Source organism: Salvelinus namaycush, chromosome 31 (genome assembly GCF_016432855.1).
Source record: "Salvelinus namaycush isolate Seneca chromosome 31, SaNama_1.0, whole genome shotgun sequence".
Lineage (NCBI taxonomy): Eukaryota > Metazoa > Chordata > Actinopteri > Salmoniformes > Salmonidae > Salvelinus > Salvelinus namaycush.
The window spans coordinates 16,793,441-16,814,382 of NC_052337.1; the positions used below are offsets into that span (position 1 = coordinate 16,793,441).

General features: G+C 42.3%; 1 protein-coding gene across 1 annotated transcript in view; it reads right to left on the minus strand.

Moving 5' to 3' along the window:
- cdk5rap2 (CDK5 regulatory subunit associated protein 2) overlaps positions 1-17,148 on the minus strand; it is a 64,563-nt gene extending 47,415 nt beyond the window's left edge. Inside the window, exons 1-8 of the mRNA XM_038971225.1 lie at positions 16,994-17,148; positions 10,305-10,369; positions 9,117-9,181; positions 7,827-7,937; positions 4,880-4,956; positions 3,698-3,821; positions 3,226-3,398; positions 2,625-2,832 (exon numbers count right to left, since the gene is read on the minus strand). Of these exons, the coding sequence (XP_038827153.1) occupies positions 2,625-2,832; positions 3,226-3,398; positions 3,698-3,821; positions 4,880-4,956; positions 7,827-7,937; positions 9,117-9,181; positions 10,305-10,369; positions 16,994-17,046 (876 nt within the window). The 5' untranslated portion in view covers positions 17,047-17,148. The remainder of the gene's footprint in view (positions 1-2,624; positions 2,833-3,225; positions 3,399-3,697; positions 3,822-4,879; positions 4,957-7,826; positions 7,938-9,116; positions 9,182-10,304; positions 10,370-16,993) is intronic.
- Between the last annotated feature and the right edge of the window lie 3,794 nt (positions 17,149-20,942).

Consider the following 20,942-nt stretch of genomic DNA (forward strand, 5'->3'; position numbering starts at 1 on the left):
TTTGATCTGCTATCAACAGTGCTTAATTTGAGCCGGATCCTGATGGAACAGGATCTGGCAACTCTCAATTTTGGACTGTTTCATTCCGGAACCCATTTGCCAGGAGGCGGTACCTCTCGTGGTACGAAAAAGTATTCATCATATGCAATGTAAAAATTCTAATCACAGTTCATTCAATTTAGCCTACTGTAATTCTCCTGCCCCCTAAAAATAATGTAATGTGAAAAGAATTGATATTCTAACAACTGATTAGTGTTGGGCTGACCCGGGTTTATGGTTTGCACAACATTGTAGTCTAGAATGATATTAACTTTCTAGGATCTCTCTCCGCTCTAATAGACATGAGCCCGCAACTGATCTCTCCAGCGTTACAATTCATCTATTTCCTTATAGAATCATAGCCGCGGTAAGCGTGCTGGAGGTGCCGCAGCTCCTCTGATAAATTGAAATACATTTGTCAAAAGTTATAGAATTACTGCTTCCGTTCGGGAATAGAAATGTTATCTTTCGGAATACTACATCAGGAGTAGGCCTTTAAATTTAGCCACAGAGGATCAATAGCTTTTTTTCTTCATAGCCTAGCTGTGGATGGTGTGTAGTCCAATCACAAGGCATGCGTACGGCTGGGAACGCAAGGCAAATCTGTCAGCGAACGGCATGCAGCCAAAACAGGCCTTTCGCAATATTTCATATGCAATCGTGGGAAAACACCGGTTGGAAAGCAAATGGAAAGAAGAAGACTAATCTGTTTGTAGGCTACTAAATATGTTATCAACTTGCAAATAGGCCTATTGATCGAACAGCATTGTTTTACAAAGTAAAAAAAAAAAAAAAAGATAGGCTTCTGGCACGAGCGCATCAGCCATCACCGGTGAGTGAGCTGTGCATCATTGGGTGAGTCAGTGAAACCGGAAAGCTTTTTCAGGACTAATTTCCTCCTCATAAATGTACAATATCTGTCTCTCCACACACCTAGGCTAATGGATTTTTTTTTTAAATTCAGATGCCACCCGGTTACTTATCCCTGCACCTTAGAGGCCCTATGTACATAGATGTGGAACACTGGTCACTTTAACAATGTTCACATACTGTTTTACCCAGCAGTAGTCAAGTCCATACTATTCAACTATTGCTGTACATACACTATCCACGTATTCTTCAGATATAGTATATATTCTATCCCCATACTGACAATAATGTCTATACATCACACTTAATCTCCCGATTCTGACATTGCGCATCCTAATATATTTCATAATACCATTATTTTACTTTGGATTTGTGCGTATTATGTATGGTTAGATATTACTGCACTGTTGGAGGTAGGAACACAAGCATCTAATTACACTCGCAATAACATCTGCTAAACATGCGTATGCAACAAATAACATTTGATTTAGATAATTTAGCAGACGCTCTTATCCAGCGCGGCTGACAGTCAGTGCATTCAACTTATTGTAGCTAGTTAAGACAACCATACATTACAATCATTTTACATCATTTAGGTTAATAAAGTAGACAGATTCTAGCAGTAGATTATAGTGTTAGCTTGTAGATGGTTGAGAAGAATAGAACAGACATCTGACAACTCTACTTCTCTCCCTGGGGAACCAATGACGTCAGCTTCCTCTGATGACGGCAACTTCTATAAACTACAAAGCTCTTGCCTGCCACAACAAAGCAGAACACACACAGAGAAACCAACAGAAACCAACAGCACTGTAACCAACAAAGAACATAAGAGGAGGTATACGGACGTAAAAAGGGCAACACAATAGACAATCATTTCAGAATGCATTTCCTCTCATGGAGCAGATTCAGAGTCAAACCGCCTGACAGATTGTGTCTGTTCCATGTCTCACACAGAGATATATGGTCAGAGGACATGCGTGTGAGTGTGTGTGTGTGTGTGCGTACACTTGAATTACATGAATGCAGGCGACAGCTAAGAGAGGGTAGCTAATGCCTGGTGGGCACACCGTGACCTGTCACTAAATAAAAGCGCCGCCACAGAATTAGACAAAAGGAGTGTCATACAACCCAACAAAACAGACAATCACAAGCAAGTACACTCTAGTTGGACACTCAGAGAAGTTTAATACGCATTAGTGTATGCACTGTCAGACACTATGGGAAGATCTCCCCAAGTCCCCACGCCCTGTCTCCTCCTCCTCAAAACCCATTGGAGGAAAAGGTCAGAGGGGAGGGACCACTGGCTTTCTCATCCAACGGGTTTTGAGAAGGAGATGAGGAAGAAGATGCGAGGAGTATGCATTATTGAGATCTTCCCCATGGCCCCATCCAGAAACAACCTCAACCGGCTCCTACCCCCTTAGGCACTCATTCTGAGAGTCTGGCTCCTTCTCAATACATATTTTCTTGATTCCTGGCACTCTCTCTCCTCAATTTGTTCTCAAAATGAACTGGAGCAGGAGGGAATGGACCTTGGGCTTTTTCCTCCAATACGGTCGAGAAGGAGCCTAGGAAATACTGGATGGGAAGGAATCATAGATTCCGGGGCGGTCTGTCATCACATGATGTAAGAGGGTAAAGTTGGTAGATTGAGATATTGAGCTGATATGCGTTAGGCAATATGGCAACAGAAATCAATTTTAAAAAAACACCTGATGGTCCTTCTCCGTCTTGCCCTTCTCGCGGACCAGCTCAGCCCTCAGAGTCTGCAGTTCCTTGTCTTTCTGGCCAATGAGAGCAGAGAGTTGTAGGGTGTGCTCTGTGGTTGGTGCGTCCGTCCCCTGGTCTCTGCCAGTACTTTGTAGCTGTTGGATCACAGCTTCCTGGTTCATCACAGATATCCTCAGTTGATCTATGACACTGGAGGGACAAAAAGTAGGCTACGTTATGTTTACATTATCAAAACATTTATCCCCATTATAAACAAATGGCATATTGTCCTTACATTTAGGTGCCATTGGATAACACAAAAGTATTAGGTTTCATACTCAAGGCAGGTGAAATGGAAGAGACAGAGTACATCAGAGCTACATAATCATCTAATTTCTCCATGATCAACATGTTGGTGTCAGTGTAGAATATCACAGCAGATATTAAATTAAAAGTACATGGGCTGCAATTGAAATGGAACCCTATTCCCTATATAGTGAACTACTTTTGAACGGCCAAAAGTACTTACCCATATAGGGAATCATTTCGTACACAGCCTAGGTTTTACACTTTGTTGAAAAGCCCCTTTGTATCTGTCCTTACCCGTTTTTCTCCTGTAGAGCCTGCTGCAGGTCGTAGCTGGGAACATGGATGGGGGTGAAGGTTCCCGACCGGCCTAGGGCCAAGAGCTGCTTCTCCATACCAATGCTTCTCACCTTCTCCTGCTCAGCAATGGCGGCCATCTTGTCGACTTCCTTCTCGGCCGCTCTCAGACCCTGACATGGAAGAGAAAATTGATGGGAATGTCCCAAGACTAGTCACTGACCTTTTCCAACAATGTGCCTTTTCATTATCACCTAACTTTGACTAAAGTCTCTTAGACACATGGTAAGACCAGTGGAGGCTGCTGAGGGGAGGACGGCTCATAAGAATGGCTGGAACGGAGCAAATGATACCATTTGATACCATTCCACTGATTCCGCTTCAGCCATTACCACAAGCCCGTCCTCCCCAATTAAGGTGCTCTGTAGTCAGTGTTCATATTAGTGCAGTAATGCCATAGCCCAGTGCTCACCTGCTCCAGCTCAGCGATGCGCTTGTTGAGAGTGTCTCGGAGTGCATCCATCTCGCTGTGGGCTCGCTCTCTCACACGCAGGGAGTCACCAGACTCTCTACCTGCCAGGCTCTCCAACGCTTTCCTGATAATAAATCAACTTTGATCACTCCTGTCTTGTTATTTGGATTTTCAATATTTGACAGAATAAACTAAAGTTATTTGACAAGTAAAGGTAAAAAATACACAACTGGCTCTCTAACACACACACTTGGATCAATGACAGTCAATGTTTACCAACTAATGAACTAGTGATTAATCAAAGAGTGAAAAGTGAGTCGGCCGCAGTCTGTCCTCACAGACCGATAGCGTCGGCCGCAGTCTGTCCTCACAGACCGATAGCGTCGGCCGCAGTCTGTCCTCACAGACCGATAGCGTCGGCCGCAGTCTGTCCTCACAGACCGATAGCGTCGGCCGCAGTCTGTCCTCACAGACCGATAGCGTCGGCCGCAGTCTGTCCTCACAGACCGATAGCGTCGGCCGCAGTCTGTCCTCACAGACCGATAGCGTCGGCCGCAGTCTGTCCTCACAGACCGATAGCGTCGGCCGCAGTCTGTCCTCACAGACCGATAGCGTCGGCCGCAGTCTGTCCTCACAGACCGATAGCGTCGGCCGCAGTCTGTCCTCACAGACCGATAGCGTCGGCCGCAGTCTGTCCTCACAGACCGATAGCGTCGGCCGCAGTCTGTCCTCACAGACCGATAGCGTCGGCCGCAGTCTGTCCTCACAGACCGATAGCGTCGGCCGCAGTCTGTCCTCACAGACCGATAGCGTCGGCCGCAGTCTGTCCTCACAGACCGATAGCGTCGGCCGCAGTCTGTCCTCACAGACCGATAGCGTCGGCCGCAGTCTGTCCTCACAGACCGATAGCGTCGGCCGCAGTCTGTCCTCACAGACCGATAGCGTCGGCCGCAGTCTGTCCTCACAGACCGATAGCGTCGGCCGCAGTCTGTCCTCACAGACCGATAGCGTCGGCCGCAGTCTGTCCTCACAGACCGATAGCGTCGGCCGCAGTCTGTCCTCACAGACCGATAGCGTCGGCCGCAGTCTGTACTCACAGACCGATAGCGTCGGCCGTAGTCGGTACTCACAGAGATAGCATCAGTAGTCGGTACTCAAACAGTATCAGTAGGCTGTACTCACGATGCAGACACCAGTAGCTCATGCTTCTCTGCCAGATCTCTCTTCATAGACTCCACCTCCACCTTCAGCTCAATGTTCTGAGGAGGACAATCATTCAGTCAAATTCCATTCACTTTAACGCAGATGTTTTACATGGAAAAATCTGGCACACCATAGCTTAGATCCAATAGTTCATTCCTGCATTGTATTTTGTTTGGAGTGGTTCCTAAAGCACTCCAAGTATGGTCTGAGAATATGTTGAGTATGGTCCTCAACTGCATACTTCAACAATGTAATTCGCTTTGGCACTGAAAGCTATGTGTTCATATCGTAACAATGAGTAGGTGTGTACTCAATTGCAGGCGGATCGTAAAATAGAATACAGAAATAAATGAAGACAATATTTTTCTATGAAGAAGACAGAGACTTGTCTCGGAGATCAGTGGAATAAATGTGAGATATGTTGTGTATTTAGTAAAGTAGTGAAACTGGTCTGAGTTCAGTGGGCTAAATGTAAGACACCAGTTTCTCCAAAGGATTTAAAAAAAAAGGTGGTGCTGCTGCTGCGTACGGCAGTGGGAGACCCACAAGGTGGAGCAGCGCCACTCTTACATTCTTTGAAGAGAACACTCATGGTAGATGAGTATTTAGTAAAGTAGTGAGATTGGTCTGAGATCAGTGGGCTAAACTCTGGTGGGGGTTAGCTGTGTTTTGGGGTGGAAATAGGGCTGGAAGATATGGACAAAATATCATATCAATATTTTTCACATTTTTGACAGTATGACAGTATTAGCCGACATTTTATGTTTTGGAATAATAAAAAAGTTCTAAATATGCTTTCCAAGTAGTTCATGACCCCAGGGTGGCAACACACACATTATAGGCTTTCTCCATTTATACTGTTCAATCCAACTCCAAACAAAAATAATGGCCAGCATTTTCCTGCACTTCCATTATCATTTCGACACTGTGCCACGCAGTATGATGAGGCAAAAAAATATAGGCCTAGTTCATTGAACTGTTGGAGTCATGATATATAATGCCTATTCTAATTCTATAGTTGGAATATCGTGGGCAGCACAGGAGGTTGGGGGCACTTTAATTGGGGAGGACGGTCTTGTGGTAAGTGGAATGAGCGGAGTAAGTGGAATGGTATCAAATACGTCAAAACACGGTTTCCTTGTGTTTGATGTCATTCCATTTGCGCCGTTCCAGCCATTATTCATGACTCTATTCATATCCCCGGAGAAAAAGCAGCCATCCTTCCCTCAGCAGCCTCCACTGGTGGGCAGCACCTTGAATACATTGTTGTTTGACATGACAACAAATTAATATATCACGGAGGAATTATTGACAGGGTAGAGACCAGTGTTGATCAGAGAGTGAATCTAGCCGCACATTTTAATTCACGGGCAATAAAGATAAAACACCATGTTAAAAACGTAGGTGTTATTTTAGATCCTGAACTAAATTTTGAATTACACATTAGGAATGTGACCAAAATTGCTTTTTACCAACTGAAACACTGCCATGCTTTTATTACAAGCAGGCTTGACTACTGTAATGCTCTCCTGTCTGGTCTACCCAAGAAAGCCATTGGTCAACTGCAAAACATGCAGAATGCTTAAGCACAGGTACTGACCAGGACCAGACGAAGAGCATACATTATGCACCGGTTTTAAATTCTCCGCACAGGCTGCCTATGAGTTTAAGAATTAATTTGGAGATTATTCTATTGTTTTTTAAATCAATCCACGGTTGTGCACACCAATACATGTCAGACATGCTTTTAAGTGATGTACCCAGTAGGTCCCTCAAGTCCTCTGGCACAAAGCCTTGGACCAAGAGGCATGGCGAGGCAGCCTTTATGCCCCCAGCCTCTGGAATAGCCTGTCAGAGAACCTGAGGGGGGCAGAAACCGTGGATATATTAAAGAGAGATCTTAAAACACTTTTTTTTATCTTTGCTTTTCCTTGGGGTGCTTTTTAGTTGTTTAGTTTGTGTTGTTCTTTAGTTGTTTTATCTTATGTTTGTTGTGTAGTAAATATTTCAGCTTTTATTTTTATTGTTTACTAGTTTTTCCTGTAAAGCACATTCCATGTTTGAAATGTGCTGTATAAATAAAGCTCGGTTTGATTTGAGTCCGTGTTTCCATGGGGCCCTAATTAGATGTTACATTACATGTTGTTTTCTTACTTTCATGTAGCTAGCTAGACAAAATATTCATGCTTCACCTATTCCTCTCTGATAAGATACCGTTGCACAAACATGCTTATCTAGGCCTACACCAGCATTAGTACCAGGCAGTATTAGCTAGCTAGGTTTGCTGACTCGTATTACATTTGTCAAGCTAAATAGCCAGCTAACTAGTGATTAGCATTAGCGGCTAACACAAATTATTTTAGCAACAACTTGCTAAGACAAACTAGCAAACAGTAGTTTGCAGACAGTAAAATACACTAATAGTGTAATTCTAGAATGCTTGTGGAAAGCAGCATGTCACCAACATCTTGTTGCATCCATCTGACCATGCAGAGAGAACAGGAAGAAAGTGCTTGTAACTCCGTGGTCGAGCAACTAATCTCTCCTTGAGTGACAGGGGGCATGGCTTGCTGTGTTTAGTGGCATGCGGGAAGAGAGGGAGATGACTAAAGTATCAAACTAAAACAAATGACCAAATACGCAGATTTGTTGAGTTGCGGATCACATTTAACAAACCAAACATTGAAATACCATTATAGAGGGTAAAGTAAAAACTCAAACCGGTCCCTACATCAATACCGGTATATAATAAAATACAGTATACCGCCCAGCCCTAGGTGGAACAATGGCCTGTTGTATTCATGGCTGCTGGGGCCATGTGGTCATTGTTCCTAATTATGAATGACTGAGTCACATATTACATTATCATGGCACTGACGGGTGTGAATGACGTAACACATGACCACACCCCCCTCTACACACACACCGTTTTGTAGATGTCCTCTGTGGAGTCGTCGCATTTCTGCTGCATGCGCTCCTCCATGAAGTAAATACGCAGCTTCAGGTTGAAGTTCTCCTTCTTCAGAGTCATGATTTGCTGAGAATAGAAGGAGATGAGAAGAAACACAGACTTATGTAACCTCGGACTTCATTTGATTTGAAAAGGAGACACTGTTGGACAATGAAAACTAAAAGTTATGACCATTAAAGCTACTACCTTCTTGAAAATCAGACCATTGTAATAACCATCCGATGTATAACTGCCTATACAGTCTATAACAAGGCTACTGCAAATACAGTAAATGAGGTCAAAATAACATAGCAGCTGAGCAATTTATCCCCAGAGAAAAAGCAGTCATTTCACATGGTCCAGTAGAGAAGCACACACACAGAGAGACAGAGAAAGAGAGAAAGAGGACGGGGGGTGGGGGTAGTGTAATAAGCCATGTTTGAGAGAGTTTTTGTGGTCTGGGAAAGGGGAGAGAGGTATTCAGCTTCGGCAGACTGTGCATCACTGTGCTACAGGGCCTTTAACTGCACACATCTGGAGTGGGAGATGGAGTCCAGATGACCACTCTACCAACATCTAATCATCAAGCATAGGGAGAAGAGAGAAATCTGAGTAAACCACTGAATTTCAGCAGGCTTCCCCTACTGTAGGCTCTCCCCCCATGCTTGGAACAAGGCTAAGTGTTGTCCTGTTCTCCTTGGTTTGGCTAGACACTGGATCAGGCTTATTAAAAACCATAATATCCGACATGTCTGTCGCTGATACTGGGATAAGGCTTGGCTCCATAGTGCTTAGCCTACATGCATGCTGCAGTGGTCTGTATTCCCATTCAATGGTTTACCATGAAATGATTACCATTTTAAATGGAACATATTAGGATAAATAACTAGTTTGAGACAGACAATGCTGGTTAGAGTCTCAGAGGATCCTTTTTATTTAACCTTTATTTAACTTGGCAAGTCAGTTAAGAACAAATTCTTATTTACAATGACGGCCTACACCGGCCAAACCTTAACGATGCTGTGCCAATTGTGCGCCACCCTTTGGGACTCCCAATTACGGCCAGTTGTGATACAGCCTGGAATCGAACCAGGGTCTGTAGTGACGCCGCTAGCACTGAGATGCAGTGCCTTAGACCGCTGCGCCATTTGGGATCCTGACACATGAACAGCCCTCTTGAAATGGTATCTACAATGGTTGGAAACCTTGTCAGGTAAGGCAGAAAACATCTCTATAATAGGGATTAAAGTGATGAAAATCCCTCACATTCTCGTAGTCTTTTAGGGTGAGAGCGGCCTTAACGGGGGACATCTTATCTGGAAACGTAGGGGCTGTAGAAGAACAAGAGGGAGAATTGACATTAGTTCAGTTCACATACAGTAATGACCACAGAAATAAGAATGAATAGAAAGGCTGTCTACATTCAAGTCAATGATGGCATAATGGGAGGACTGGCAGCCATTTTGAGTGTACTCATGCCATGAAGTAAAAGGAGGAAGTGCACCCTGTGGTGTAATTTGTTGAGTCAGCTTAACTTACATGACAAAAAATACATTCCACTGCATGAGCGATATAAGTTAGCATCATTTGAATTAATATTCTACATTAACAATCAGTTGACAGAACATTCCAAAATACTCTGGAAATTATTGCGCCACAATACCAGGCAGCCATTGCAAGTGTACCCATGAATTTGCCAGTCAATTGCCAGGGTTAGAGCTTCCAAGCCCGTTCTATTCATTCTTCTTTATATGATAATGACATAGTTCATCTTAAAACCTTTGGTACAGTACCAAGCTTTTATTCTGAAAAACACCAGGGTAAATCATAGTGATGATAAACACACAGATCAGAGGTGAAATAGACTGAGTGTTATCTTGGAAAGCTGCCCCGTTTAGCACTCCTGGGGTCAGTGAGCCAAGCCAACCACAGACTGACCGACTCCACCACTGCTCATATAACACTAAATAAATTAACAGCACATTTTTATACTACACTAATAACCTGTTCACAGCCCCACTGTGTTAAGCGTCCCCGTCCCCCCCAGTCCCAGAGGAGAGTCCAGTCTGCAGCTTGGAGTCACGGTGGTGTGTCAGCTACAGGCTGCAAAGAGACGCTATAATTGTCTCAGGTGTCTGGTTACCAAGGGGTTTAGCACAGCTGAGCCTGACGGAAAGCCCTGCTAAAAAGGTGTCTGGATCAGGTGGCAAAAAATAAATAAAAAAGAAAATGCAGATTCTTACCTGGAGTCAGTAAATCAATTGATTGTACAAGGCAGTTGCTCTACACATACTCTGCGATTGTATGTTCAACAGAAAATAACTCCATACAAAATCAAGCGGATGGTGAAACCATTTAGGGGTAGTATTCTCTCACTCTCAAAGTCACAACACTCAAGGGTAGGTAACCTAGGTAGTGGTACCGTAGAGGAGCACACGGAAGCAGGTACTGTACCTGTCATGTTGTCCATGGAGAAATCCCCGACGTCTATGGAGTCAGGGAGTTTGGACATGCTACAGCTGGAGACAAAATAAATCCATTAGGGAAAGAAACAAACAGCCAATCTGAGTCTGGATCCAACATGTGAAGACTCAACATTGTAGGTAATAGGCTGTAAAACACAGCCAAAGTATCAGTCAATACCACAATCAAAAATACAGAAAACCTCCTCTCTAGCACAGCCAATACAAAATTGTGCAATCAAATGCCCTGCAAAAAGATCAAAAATACAAATACAAAAAATGTCCTGATGTAGTTCAGGCATTAGTCATGCTTGGCTCGCCTGTTCCCTAGCCCCTAAGGAAGCTCCAGAAATAGCAAGAGAATTAGTCTCTGGTTCTTTTGATTCATTATGACAGTGCAATGCTTTTCTCTCCCAGGTCATTGTTTAGGTTATTCCTCAGTGTGCCATGCAGAGTAGACTGGACTGGAGAAGACCATGTGCCAATGGCAGGCTGGCTCTCAGGTCCAGAGCAGAGGGGACAGACTTAGAGGGCTTTCATTGCTAAACAAGCAGCTACTGTGGACCTGCTCAGCCAAACATCACTCAGACAAAAAGGGAACACAGTGCAGTCACACAGTCAGGCACACAACACAATGCACACATCTGGACAAGGCTGATGACATTGGGGAAATAATAAGATTGCGATGAAAACAGTGCTGTCAAAGCCAGTGATGGGGAAGCTTTGCTACCACTAAGCTAAGCTCACAACTAACCAATATTAGATAGCTGCCCCTACAATCGGCTCCAACATCTCAGGCCTTCCTAACCCAAGTGAATATTACCCAACAATTTGGAGAAAAACCATGTCTAACACACTGTTAAAGAGTGTCCACACTCTCTCAGCCATTTAAGCTGCCCTGACTTTTGGCTCTAACAATATGACCAGCTCTGTAGGACTTCCTTCCCTCTCTTCCCCTGGCAGTGCCGCTGATCCCAGAGCCCAGCAAACACTCATGTCCACAGCAGTGGTATTGTCTACACACCCTGGGTGCCTAGTGCCCAGGAGCAAGATTGTATAATACTTGTCAACAGGTTTGAACTAAGACAGACAAATTACAAGTGTTAACCACAGGGCACTCAAACTCAGTCACAGCAGCAATGACGCAAACAACTCAGGGACAACACCACAGCAGAGAACAGACCCAGATATTAACAGGACAGTTCAGTGTTTTGACAACTGATCTGACAACACTGTGGCAGACCCAGCCTTCGTGTGTCACTGAGCACTATTTAACCACAAAGTCAGTGCTTACCAAAAGTAGGAGGACTAACGGGCTGGCATAGGATACAGCTATGACGTCGTCTTGTTCACTGTGTGATAGGTGTGTGTGACAGGTACACAGTTATAGCTCAGTGTCTATGAAAATAAAGCATTGTAGAGTAACAGTACCAAAGACTTGACACATGCCAACTCTGTTACTCAGCGTACTATGAGCCGGGATGAGGCAGCCAGTAAACATCGACTTCCTCTTTGTACATTTTAATTTTCCTGTTTAGCATTCCAACGCCAGTTACAAAGCCTAATATTACATAACGAGTAAGAATAGTTGTAGAGATCTTTGCTCTGGAGTAACCAAATTGCACTGTTTAATGGCTGATTTAAGCGAGTCAGGTTTCAGAATGAAGTCATTTACACCACTCCTGTTGCTTATGTCTTGAATTACTGTGGAGACTTACCACCTGGATGATCCCATTCAACACACGCACCCACCTTATTTATTGGTGGGATACATAGTTAAACAATTCTCTGGAACACATTGACGCTCACGCAGCTATTATTTTAACCTTGGCCAGGAGTCTAAGGATAGCAATATGTCCAACAAATTACAACTAAAACCAAACAAATAGGTTTATCTACAACTAGACTCTCTCTAGCTTTCAATGGGGTAAAATGAGAGGCTCACCTACCAATATTAGACGGTGACTCACTTCATGGCAAGCATACAGGAAGAAAAAAATATCCGTATTGGCTAGCCTAAACATTACATAGTTGCAAGGAAGAAGCAATTTCACAACCACATGCGTGGTTTCCGCTTTTCACGTGGACTCTCCGAAAATTATTAGAGGGGAGGACTTTGCTGATTTGTTGTGACAGGGAACAACTCAGCCACATGTGAAGTCATCATCCGTGGTGTTTAAAAATAGGCTAGTATCACAAGCGCAGACAGCAATAAACCACATGACCTTGCCAGTAAATCCAAGATCAACTGTACTCAATAATAGAGCTAGCTAGTGTAGCTAAATATGAAAGAACAAATGGGGCTAGTTTGCCTGACAGACTGATACCTCTGGTTACAGTCAGAGGTTAACGTCATACATTTGTTTGGAAATGTTCTCTACCCAAGCCAGAATGTTGAATATAATTTCACTTTACTCTACCAGTTACATGTGGTCTGCGGTTGTGAGGCCGGTTAGACATAATGCCACATCCTATAAAAGGACAGAGGCAGTTTATGGTAGAAAAATGTACATTCAATTATCTGGCAACAGCTCTGGTGTAGAATTCTGCAGTCAGCATGCCAATTGCACGCTCCCTCAAAACTTGAGACTAGAGGTCGACCGATTAATTAGGGCCGATTTCAAGTTTTCATAACAATCGGTATTCGGCATTTTTGGACACCGATTGCGGCCGATTACATTGCACTCCACGAGGAGCCTGCGTAGCAGGCTGACTACCTGTTACCGAGTGCAGCAAGAAGCCAAGGTAAGTTGCTAGCTAGCATTAAACTTATCTTATAAAAAACAATCAATCTTAACAAAATCACTAGTTAACTATACATGGTTGATAATATTACTCGTTCATCTAGCTTGTCCTGCGTTGCATATAATCGATGCGGTGCCTTTTAATATCTCATCGAATCACAGCCTACTTTGACAAACGGGTGATGATTTAACAATCGCATTCGTGAAAAAAAGCACTGTCGTTGCACCAATGTGTACCTAACCATAAACATCAATGCCTTTCTTTGAAATCAATACACAAGTATATATTTTTAAACCTGCATATTTAGCTAATATCGCCTGCTAACATGAATTTCTTTTAACTAGGGATATTATGTCACTTCTCTTGCGTTCCGTGCAAGCAGTCAGGGTATATGCAGCAGTTTGGGCCGCCTGGCTCGTTGCGAACTGTGTTTAGACCATTTATTCCTAACAAAGACCGTAATTAATTTGCCAGAATTGTACATAATTATGACATAACATTGAAGGGTGTGCAATGTAACAGAAATATTTAGACTTAGGGATGCAACCCGTTAGATAAAATACAGAACGGTTCCGTATTTCACTGAAAGAATAAACGTTTTGTTTTCTAAATGATAGTTTCCGGATTCGACCATATTAATGACCTAAGGCTTGTATTTCTGTGTGTTATTATGTTATAATTAAGTCTGTGATTTGATATTCGATAGAGCAGTCTGAGCGGTGGTAGGCAGCAGCAGGATCGTAAGCATTCATTCAAACAGCACTTTTGTGCATTTGCCAGCAGCTCTTCGCTGTGCTTCAAGCATTGCACTGTTTATGACTTCAAGCCTATCAACTCCCGAAATTAGGCTGGTGTAACCGATGTGAAATGGCTAGCTAGTTAGCGAGGAGAGGGACGGAAGCCCTACTGTTACACTGGCAATACTAAAGTGCCTATAAGAACATCCAATAGTCAAAGGTATATGAAATATAAATGGTATAGAGAGAAATAGTCCTATAATAACTACAACCTAAAACTTCTTACCTGGGAATATTGAAGATGTTAAAAGGAACCACCAGCTTTCATATGTTCTCATGTTCTGAGCAAGGAACTTAAACGTTAGCTTTCTTACATGGCACATATTGCACTTTTACTTTCTTCTCCAACACTTTGTTTTTGCATTATTTAAACCAAATTGAACATGTTTCATTATTTATTTGAGGCTAAATTAATTTTATTGATGTATTATATTAAGTTAAAATAAGTGTTACAAATAAATAAATAAAATTGGCCGATTAATCGGTATCGGCATTTTTTGGTCCTCCAAAACTCGGTATCGGCGTTGAAAAATCATAATTGGTCGACCTCTACTTGAGACATCTGCGGCATTGTGTTGTGTGACACAACTGCACATTTTCGTGGCCTTTTATTGTCCTCAGCACAAGGTGCACTTGTGTGATGATCATGCTGTTTAATCAGCTTCTTGATATGCCACACTTGTCAGGTGGATGCACTATCTTGGCAAAGGAGAAATGCACACTAACAGGGATGTAAACACAATTGACATGCTGACTGCAGGAATGTCCACCAAAGCTGTTGCCAGAGATTACAATGTTAATTTTTCTACCATAAACTGCCTCCAAAGTCATTTTAGAGAATTTGTCAATATGTCCAACCGGCCTCACAACCACAGACCACATGTAACCACACCAGCCCAGGACCTCCACATCTGGCTTCTTCACCTGCCGGAAAATCGGATAATCTAATATTTCTGTCTGTAATAAAGCCCTTTTGTGGGGAAAAACTAATTCTGATTGGCTGCGCCCCTGCCCAGTCCTGTGAAATCCATAGAATAGAGCCTAATACATTTATTTCAATTGACTTTTTCCCTTATATGAACTATAACTCAGTAAAATTATATAAATTGTTGCATTTTGCATTTATTTTTGTTCAGTATAGTTATCCTAGAGATTAACTTTGTGTTTATGCATGTTTTTTGGGACATAGTGTATATAATGTATGTATACTGCCTACCTGTTAAGAGTAACTCGCCAACCGGGGTAATACGCCTTTACTTCTCACAGAAACCACTTCATGACATCCCCCTCAACACTTTCCCTGGTTGCCACTACTCATGATCAACTAAAAATAATGTTTCATAATTTATCTGTGACTTAAAAAAATTGTCTAATGACAATTTTTTAAGTCACTCCCAACAAATTATTTTGATGTAGAGTGGCATTGTACCCCAAGTTACCCTACAATTGACATGTGTTACATTTAGCCCCACTCTCCCCTATGCACTTACTGCTAATTGCAAAGCTGTAAAGTGCATAACCATGCCACTGCTAAAAAACAGTTTAAAATGGTGCAGTTCGTGCAGATTTAGGAGTTGAGAAATAAAGTAAGAATCGAAAGCTGGAATCCCTTTTTTTTAACAAAGGCCATTAAAACTGCTGTTCTGGCGATTGCAATAACTGTTGTGCATTGACTGTGTATGTCCGAATCCATTTTTTCCTCCCTATGGCTCACATAACTAGAATAGGCAACGAGAGGAATATTTATCTTGCATAGAACACACAAGCCGATTCAGGTAAATAGATAAACTATTCTACTATGGGGGTTTCCGATTTTTCTATGAATTAGTCGTTTTGTTTGACCAGGAAAAGTAAACGTGGACTGTTCTACCATCTTCAAAGTGCTCCTAAGCAGAAATATTTTTTTATGTTCCATTTTTTTATTTTTTATTGTTGCGTAGTGGCAAATATTTTGCCCTGGCGCTGCACCACAGCATATGGAGCGGGGAAACACTGGTTAGTGCGCGTGCTTCAGGTGATGAGCAAACAAATCGTGATAAACACTGGTCACTGTGTGTGGCTAAGTCGTTTTAATAATACTTTCCTGTGGATATGTTGTCTAATTTAAACCCACAAAAAGTCAAAATTAGCTAACAACAGGTAGAGTAAGTTAAAATTGAATTGTATTCTACATACGCGTCAGAGGAGACGTATTGGATCTCATCAATACAAATGAACGTGACTGTCAAGGAACAGCATCGGAACGTCGGGGTTTGTTAGTTATGGGAATTCACAATAAATCAACTGCCTTGTTGGTTGTTTAGTTAGTTAACATTAACTAGCTATGAATATTTCACCACAACCGAGTTCATGAGTTGCGCAACTGTGGTGGCTTAAATCAAATTATATGTCACCTGCTTCGCAGACAGGTGTAGACCATCAGTGAAATGCTTACTTACGGGTCCATTTCCAACAATGCAGTTAAAAATAAGTGACACGAGGAATAACTAAGTAAAATAAATAAACATGGCTATAGTGAATACAGTTGAAAATAACATGGCTATAATATACAGTAAGTACCATTACCATACCCCTTAGAAATTGAGGTAGCTAGCTATGTAAATTAGGGGTAAAGTGACTAGGAAACAGGATAGATAAGACAGTAGCAGCAGCGTATGTTGTGAGTCGTCAGTATGCACATGTTGGGGTGTCAGATTCCTGTGTGCATAGTCAGCAGGCTCAGGTAGTCATTTGACTAGCTATTTAGTAGTATTGTTTAGAATACTATTTGGTTTGAATGAACGTTAATGACAACACTGTCAACAACCGTGGCTAACTAGCGTTACTAGCCAGATAACCAGTTGGCAACCAGCTACCATAAGATTTGTAAGAACTAAGTTAACGGAAATACGTTAGCTAGCTTGTGCAAAGTCAAGTGAGGAGTTAAAATACGTGGGAAGCTAACGCTAGCTATTAGTTTCAGCCCTATTGTCTTACCCGTCTGAAACAAATGCCACAGACCACTTGAGCTAGCTAGCTTTAACCCCAGTAAGCTAATAACGTTATATCAACACCAATTTTGAACTAACTTTAGTTGAATAACGTTAGCTAGATATGCTAGCTAGCTAGCTTTAACGTTATTGGCAGGCAAATCGCGTACCTTCCATTGATGTCAAAGGGAAGCGTCTGATCATCTCCAACGACGGAATCCATCCTGAAATGGTATTCCCTTTTAATTAATATCAATATTTACGAGTAAACCTCAATATGAAGCGGGTATAAAATTCAAAGCAGTCGTTACTACCGCCATTTTGATTTAACGTCATTATGGGTGTATTCATTATGTCTTGCAACGGAAGTCGTTTAACATTTTAAATAACCAAACGAACCGGTGAGGGACGTACTTGAATTTGTCCAAGAGAAACTCTGGTTTTCGTTTGAAAACGTTTTCGTTTGGAGTAAACGTTTTCTGTTGCAGAACTTTTAAATGTAAATGTAAACTTTTACAACAGAATAGGTGTAATGAATACACCCCAATGCCACCTCGAAATTCTAGGGTGGAGCCCAAAAGCAGGCGCGCAGTGTCCGATTGGTCAAAACAAATACACTTTCCTAATGATTGGTGGGGAGGCTCATGGGAAAATGTAGTGTGTGTATATATAATGTGTGTGTATGAAGCTGGCCTAGTTGTTAGGTACGCAAATACTTGGAAAATAAAAACATAATTTTTATTTAAAAAATAAGAGAAAAAATGAGTTAAAAACAATTATTGCTTACATTATATTTGACCATGGATGGACACTTTTTCATAATGACACCACCAGTGATGTTATACAATTGAAATAACACGTATGGCTGTTCTTTTCTAGTTCTCCTTGATTCCTCTTGTCGTCCCTGCTCCCTTACAAAACATGTCCTGTAGTAGTGTTATCACAAACAGTTTTTAAATATTGATGTATTTCCCCTGTGGTAGCTACATTTACTCAAAATGTTAAAATTTTAGGTTTACTAATCTCATATTCTAATGTTGTGACATTTGATGCCTCCACAGATTATAGCTGACTATGGTGGTTGCCTGGCATGAGTGGGGGAGTTTGGTCATGATGGTTTTACCTGGGTTCATAGCACCCTCTGCTGACCATCTTTGGCAGTGGTTTTCAATCCTGGTCCTGGGGACCCAAAGGGGTGCAGATTTTTGTTTTTGCCCTCGCACACTACACCTCATCAGGATTTGGATGATTTGTGGTCCCGTGTGGCTCAGTTGGTAGAGCATGGCGCTTGCAACGCCAGGGTTGTGGGTTCAATTCCCACGGGGGGACCAGGGTTCAATTCCCACGGGGGGACCAGGATGAATATGTATGAACTTTCCAATTTGTAAGTCGCTCTGGATAAGAGCGTCTGCTAAATGACTTAAATGTAATGTAAAATTTGAATCAGATGTGTAGTGCTAGGGTAAACACAAAAATGTGCACCCCTTTGGGTCCCCAGGACCAGGATTGAGAACCACTGATCTATGGGAATGCTTGCTTCTTTAATTACAGGTACAAAGCAAACCTGATTCTAATGATCACCAAATCGTCAAGTCTATTAGTTCTGGAATAGATTAAAAAATGTGGACTGCTAGGCTAGGGGTACTTCAGCAGAGTGATCTTAGTGGACTTGGTCAATCAGGTCACTTTAGGGCAGGGGTGTCCAACATCCTGCCTGTGGGTGGTGTAAAATGACTAAAACCAAATTGAAACTGTAGAAATTATACTAGACATTCAGGGAGCTTTAAAAAATCCCCAAGCTATGGATAGAGGACTATTTTTTTATGGAGTGGATATAAAGTGCATTCGGAAAGTATTCAGACCCCTTTACTTTTTCCACATTTTGTTACGTTACAGCCTTATTCAAAAATTGATTAAATTGTTTTTTCCCCTCATCAATCTACACACAATAACCCATAATGACAAAGCAAAAACAGGTTTAGACATTTTTGCAAATGTATTGAAAATAAAAAAAACTTTGTACATTTACATAAGTATTCAGACCCGATAGACAGGATTTTGTTGAAGCACCTTTGAAAGTGATTATAGCCTCAAGTCTTATTGGGTATGACGTTACAAGCTTGGCACACCTACATTATTTGGGGAGTTTCTCCCATTCTTCTCTGCAGATCTTCTCAAGCTCTGTCAGGTTGGAGGGGGAGTGTCGCTACACAGCAATTTGAGGTCTCTCCAGAGATGTTCCGGGCTCTGGCTGGGCCCCTCAAGGACATTCAGAGACTTGTCCCGAAGCCACTCCTGCGTTGTTTTGACTGTGTGCTTAGGGTCATTGTCCTGTTGGAGGTGAACCTTCACCCCAGTCTGAGGTCCTGAGTGCTCTGGAGCAGGTTTTCATCAAGGATCCCTCTGTACTTTGCTCTGTTCATCTTTCCCTCGATCATGACTAGTCTCCCAGTTCCAGCCGCTGAAGAACATCCACACAGCATGATAATGCCACCACCATGCTTCACCGTAGGGATGGTGCCAGGTTTCCTCTAGACGTGACGCTTGACATTCAGGCCAAAGAGTTTAATATTGGTTTCATCAGACCAGAGGATCTTGTTTCTCATGGTCTGAGAGTCTTTAGGTGCCTTTTGGCAAACTCCAAGCGGGCTGTCATGTGCCTTTTACTGATTGGTGGAGTGCTGCAGAGATGGTTGTCCTTCTGGAAGGTTCTACCTTCTCAGAGGAACTCTGGAGCTCTGTCAGAGTGACCATCAGGTTCTTGGTCACCTCCCTGACTAAGGCCCTTCTCCCCCGATTGCTCAGTTTGGCCGGGTGGCCAGTTCTAGGAATTGAATACATTTTTAATTAACCTTTATTTAACTAGGCAAGTCAGTTAAGAACAAATTCTTATTTACAATGACGGCCTAGGAACAGTGGGCTAACTGCCTTGTTCAGGGGCAGAATGACAGATTTTTACCTTGTCAGCTCGGGGATTCGATCAAGCAACCTTTCAGTTACTGGCCCAACACTAACCACTAGGCTACCTGCTGCCCCAAAGAAGCAACAGGTTCAAGGGACCAAGCCATTCCACGTTTCTTGATCATTATATTACTCAAGTGATTCAAATACAACAGTCGACCATTAAAACTTCTTGTCAATAGGGGGGCGCCATTTCGACTTTGTAAAAATTCGTTCCCAAATTAAACTGCCTCGTACTCAATTCTTGCTCGTACAATATGCATATTATTATTACTATTGGATAGAAAACACTCTCTAGTTTCTAAAACCGTTTGAATTATTTCTCTGAGTGAAACAGAACTCATTCTGCAGCACACTTCCTGTCAAGGAGTGAGATTTCTGAAATCGAGGTCTCTGTTTTAGGGTCAGTTTATAAATTCCCATGTAAGCTATGGGGCTACATGCACTGCATGCGCCTTCCTCTAGATGTCAGTAAGCGGTGAGAATTTGAATGGAGTGGATTGCACCATCTGGGGCACTATAAAAGCCCGTGGAACGGAAGGTCCGACCTTTTCAACGGGGCGCCTGGCGCAGGAGGGACATCACAATGGCGTCCTGAAAAGCTTTCGTTTTAGCAGTTCTATATCTCCGGCTCTGATTTAATTTGATTTTTGTCTTAAAAACTTCATAAGGTAGTTAATTTAAACCGACTTATAGCAGTTTATATCAGTTTATTGCGATTTTCTGGAATTTCTTTGTGACGCGCTATCACGAGTTGGGCACCTTTCCGGCACATAGCACACGTTAGCTGCTATTTCTACAGGAGAAGAGGACATCTTTCAACCAAAAGACGATTGTTCTGGAGAAAGGACACCTTGCCCAAGATTCTGATGGAAGCTCGTCAAATAGTAAGAAGTCTTTATGCTGTTAATTCGTATTTATGTTGACAAATGTTAAAAAAATAATTCCGCCATGAATTTCGGTGCGGTCTCGCTTTAGCGCACGCTGTATGCGCAGTAACGTTAATTTAAAAAATCTAACACAGCGATTGCATTAAGAACTAATTTATCTTTCATTTGCTGTCCAACCTGTATTTTTTAGTCAAGTTTATGATTAGTTATCGATTAGAATAGGTGCCTTTCCCAAGATTTCTCCTGACATTTTCTTTGCAGCTTGGCT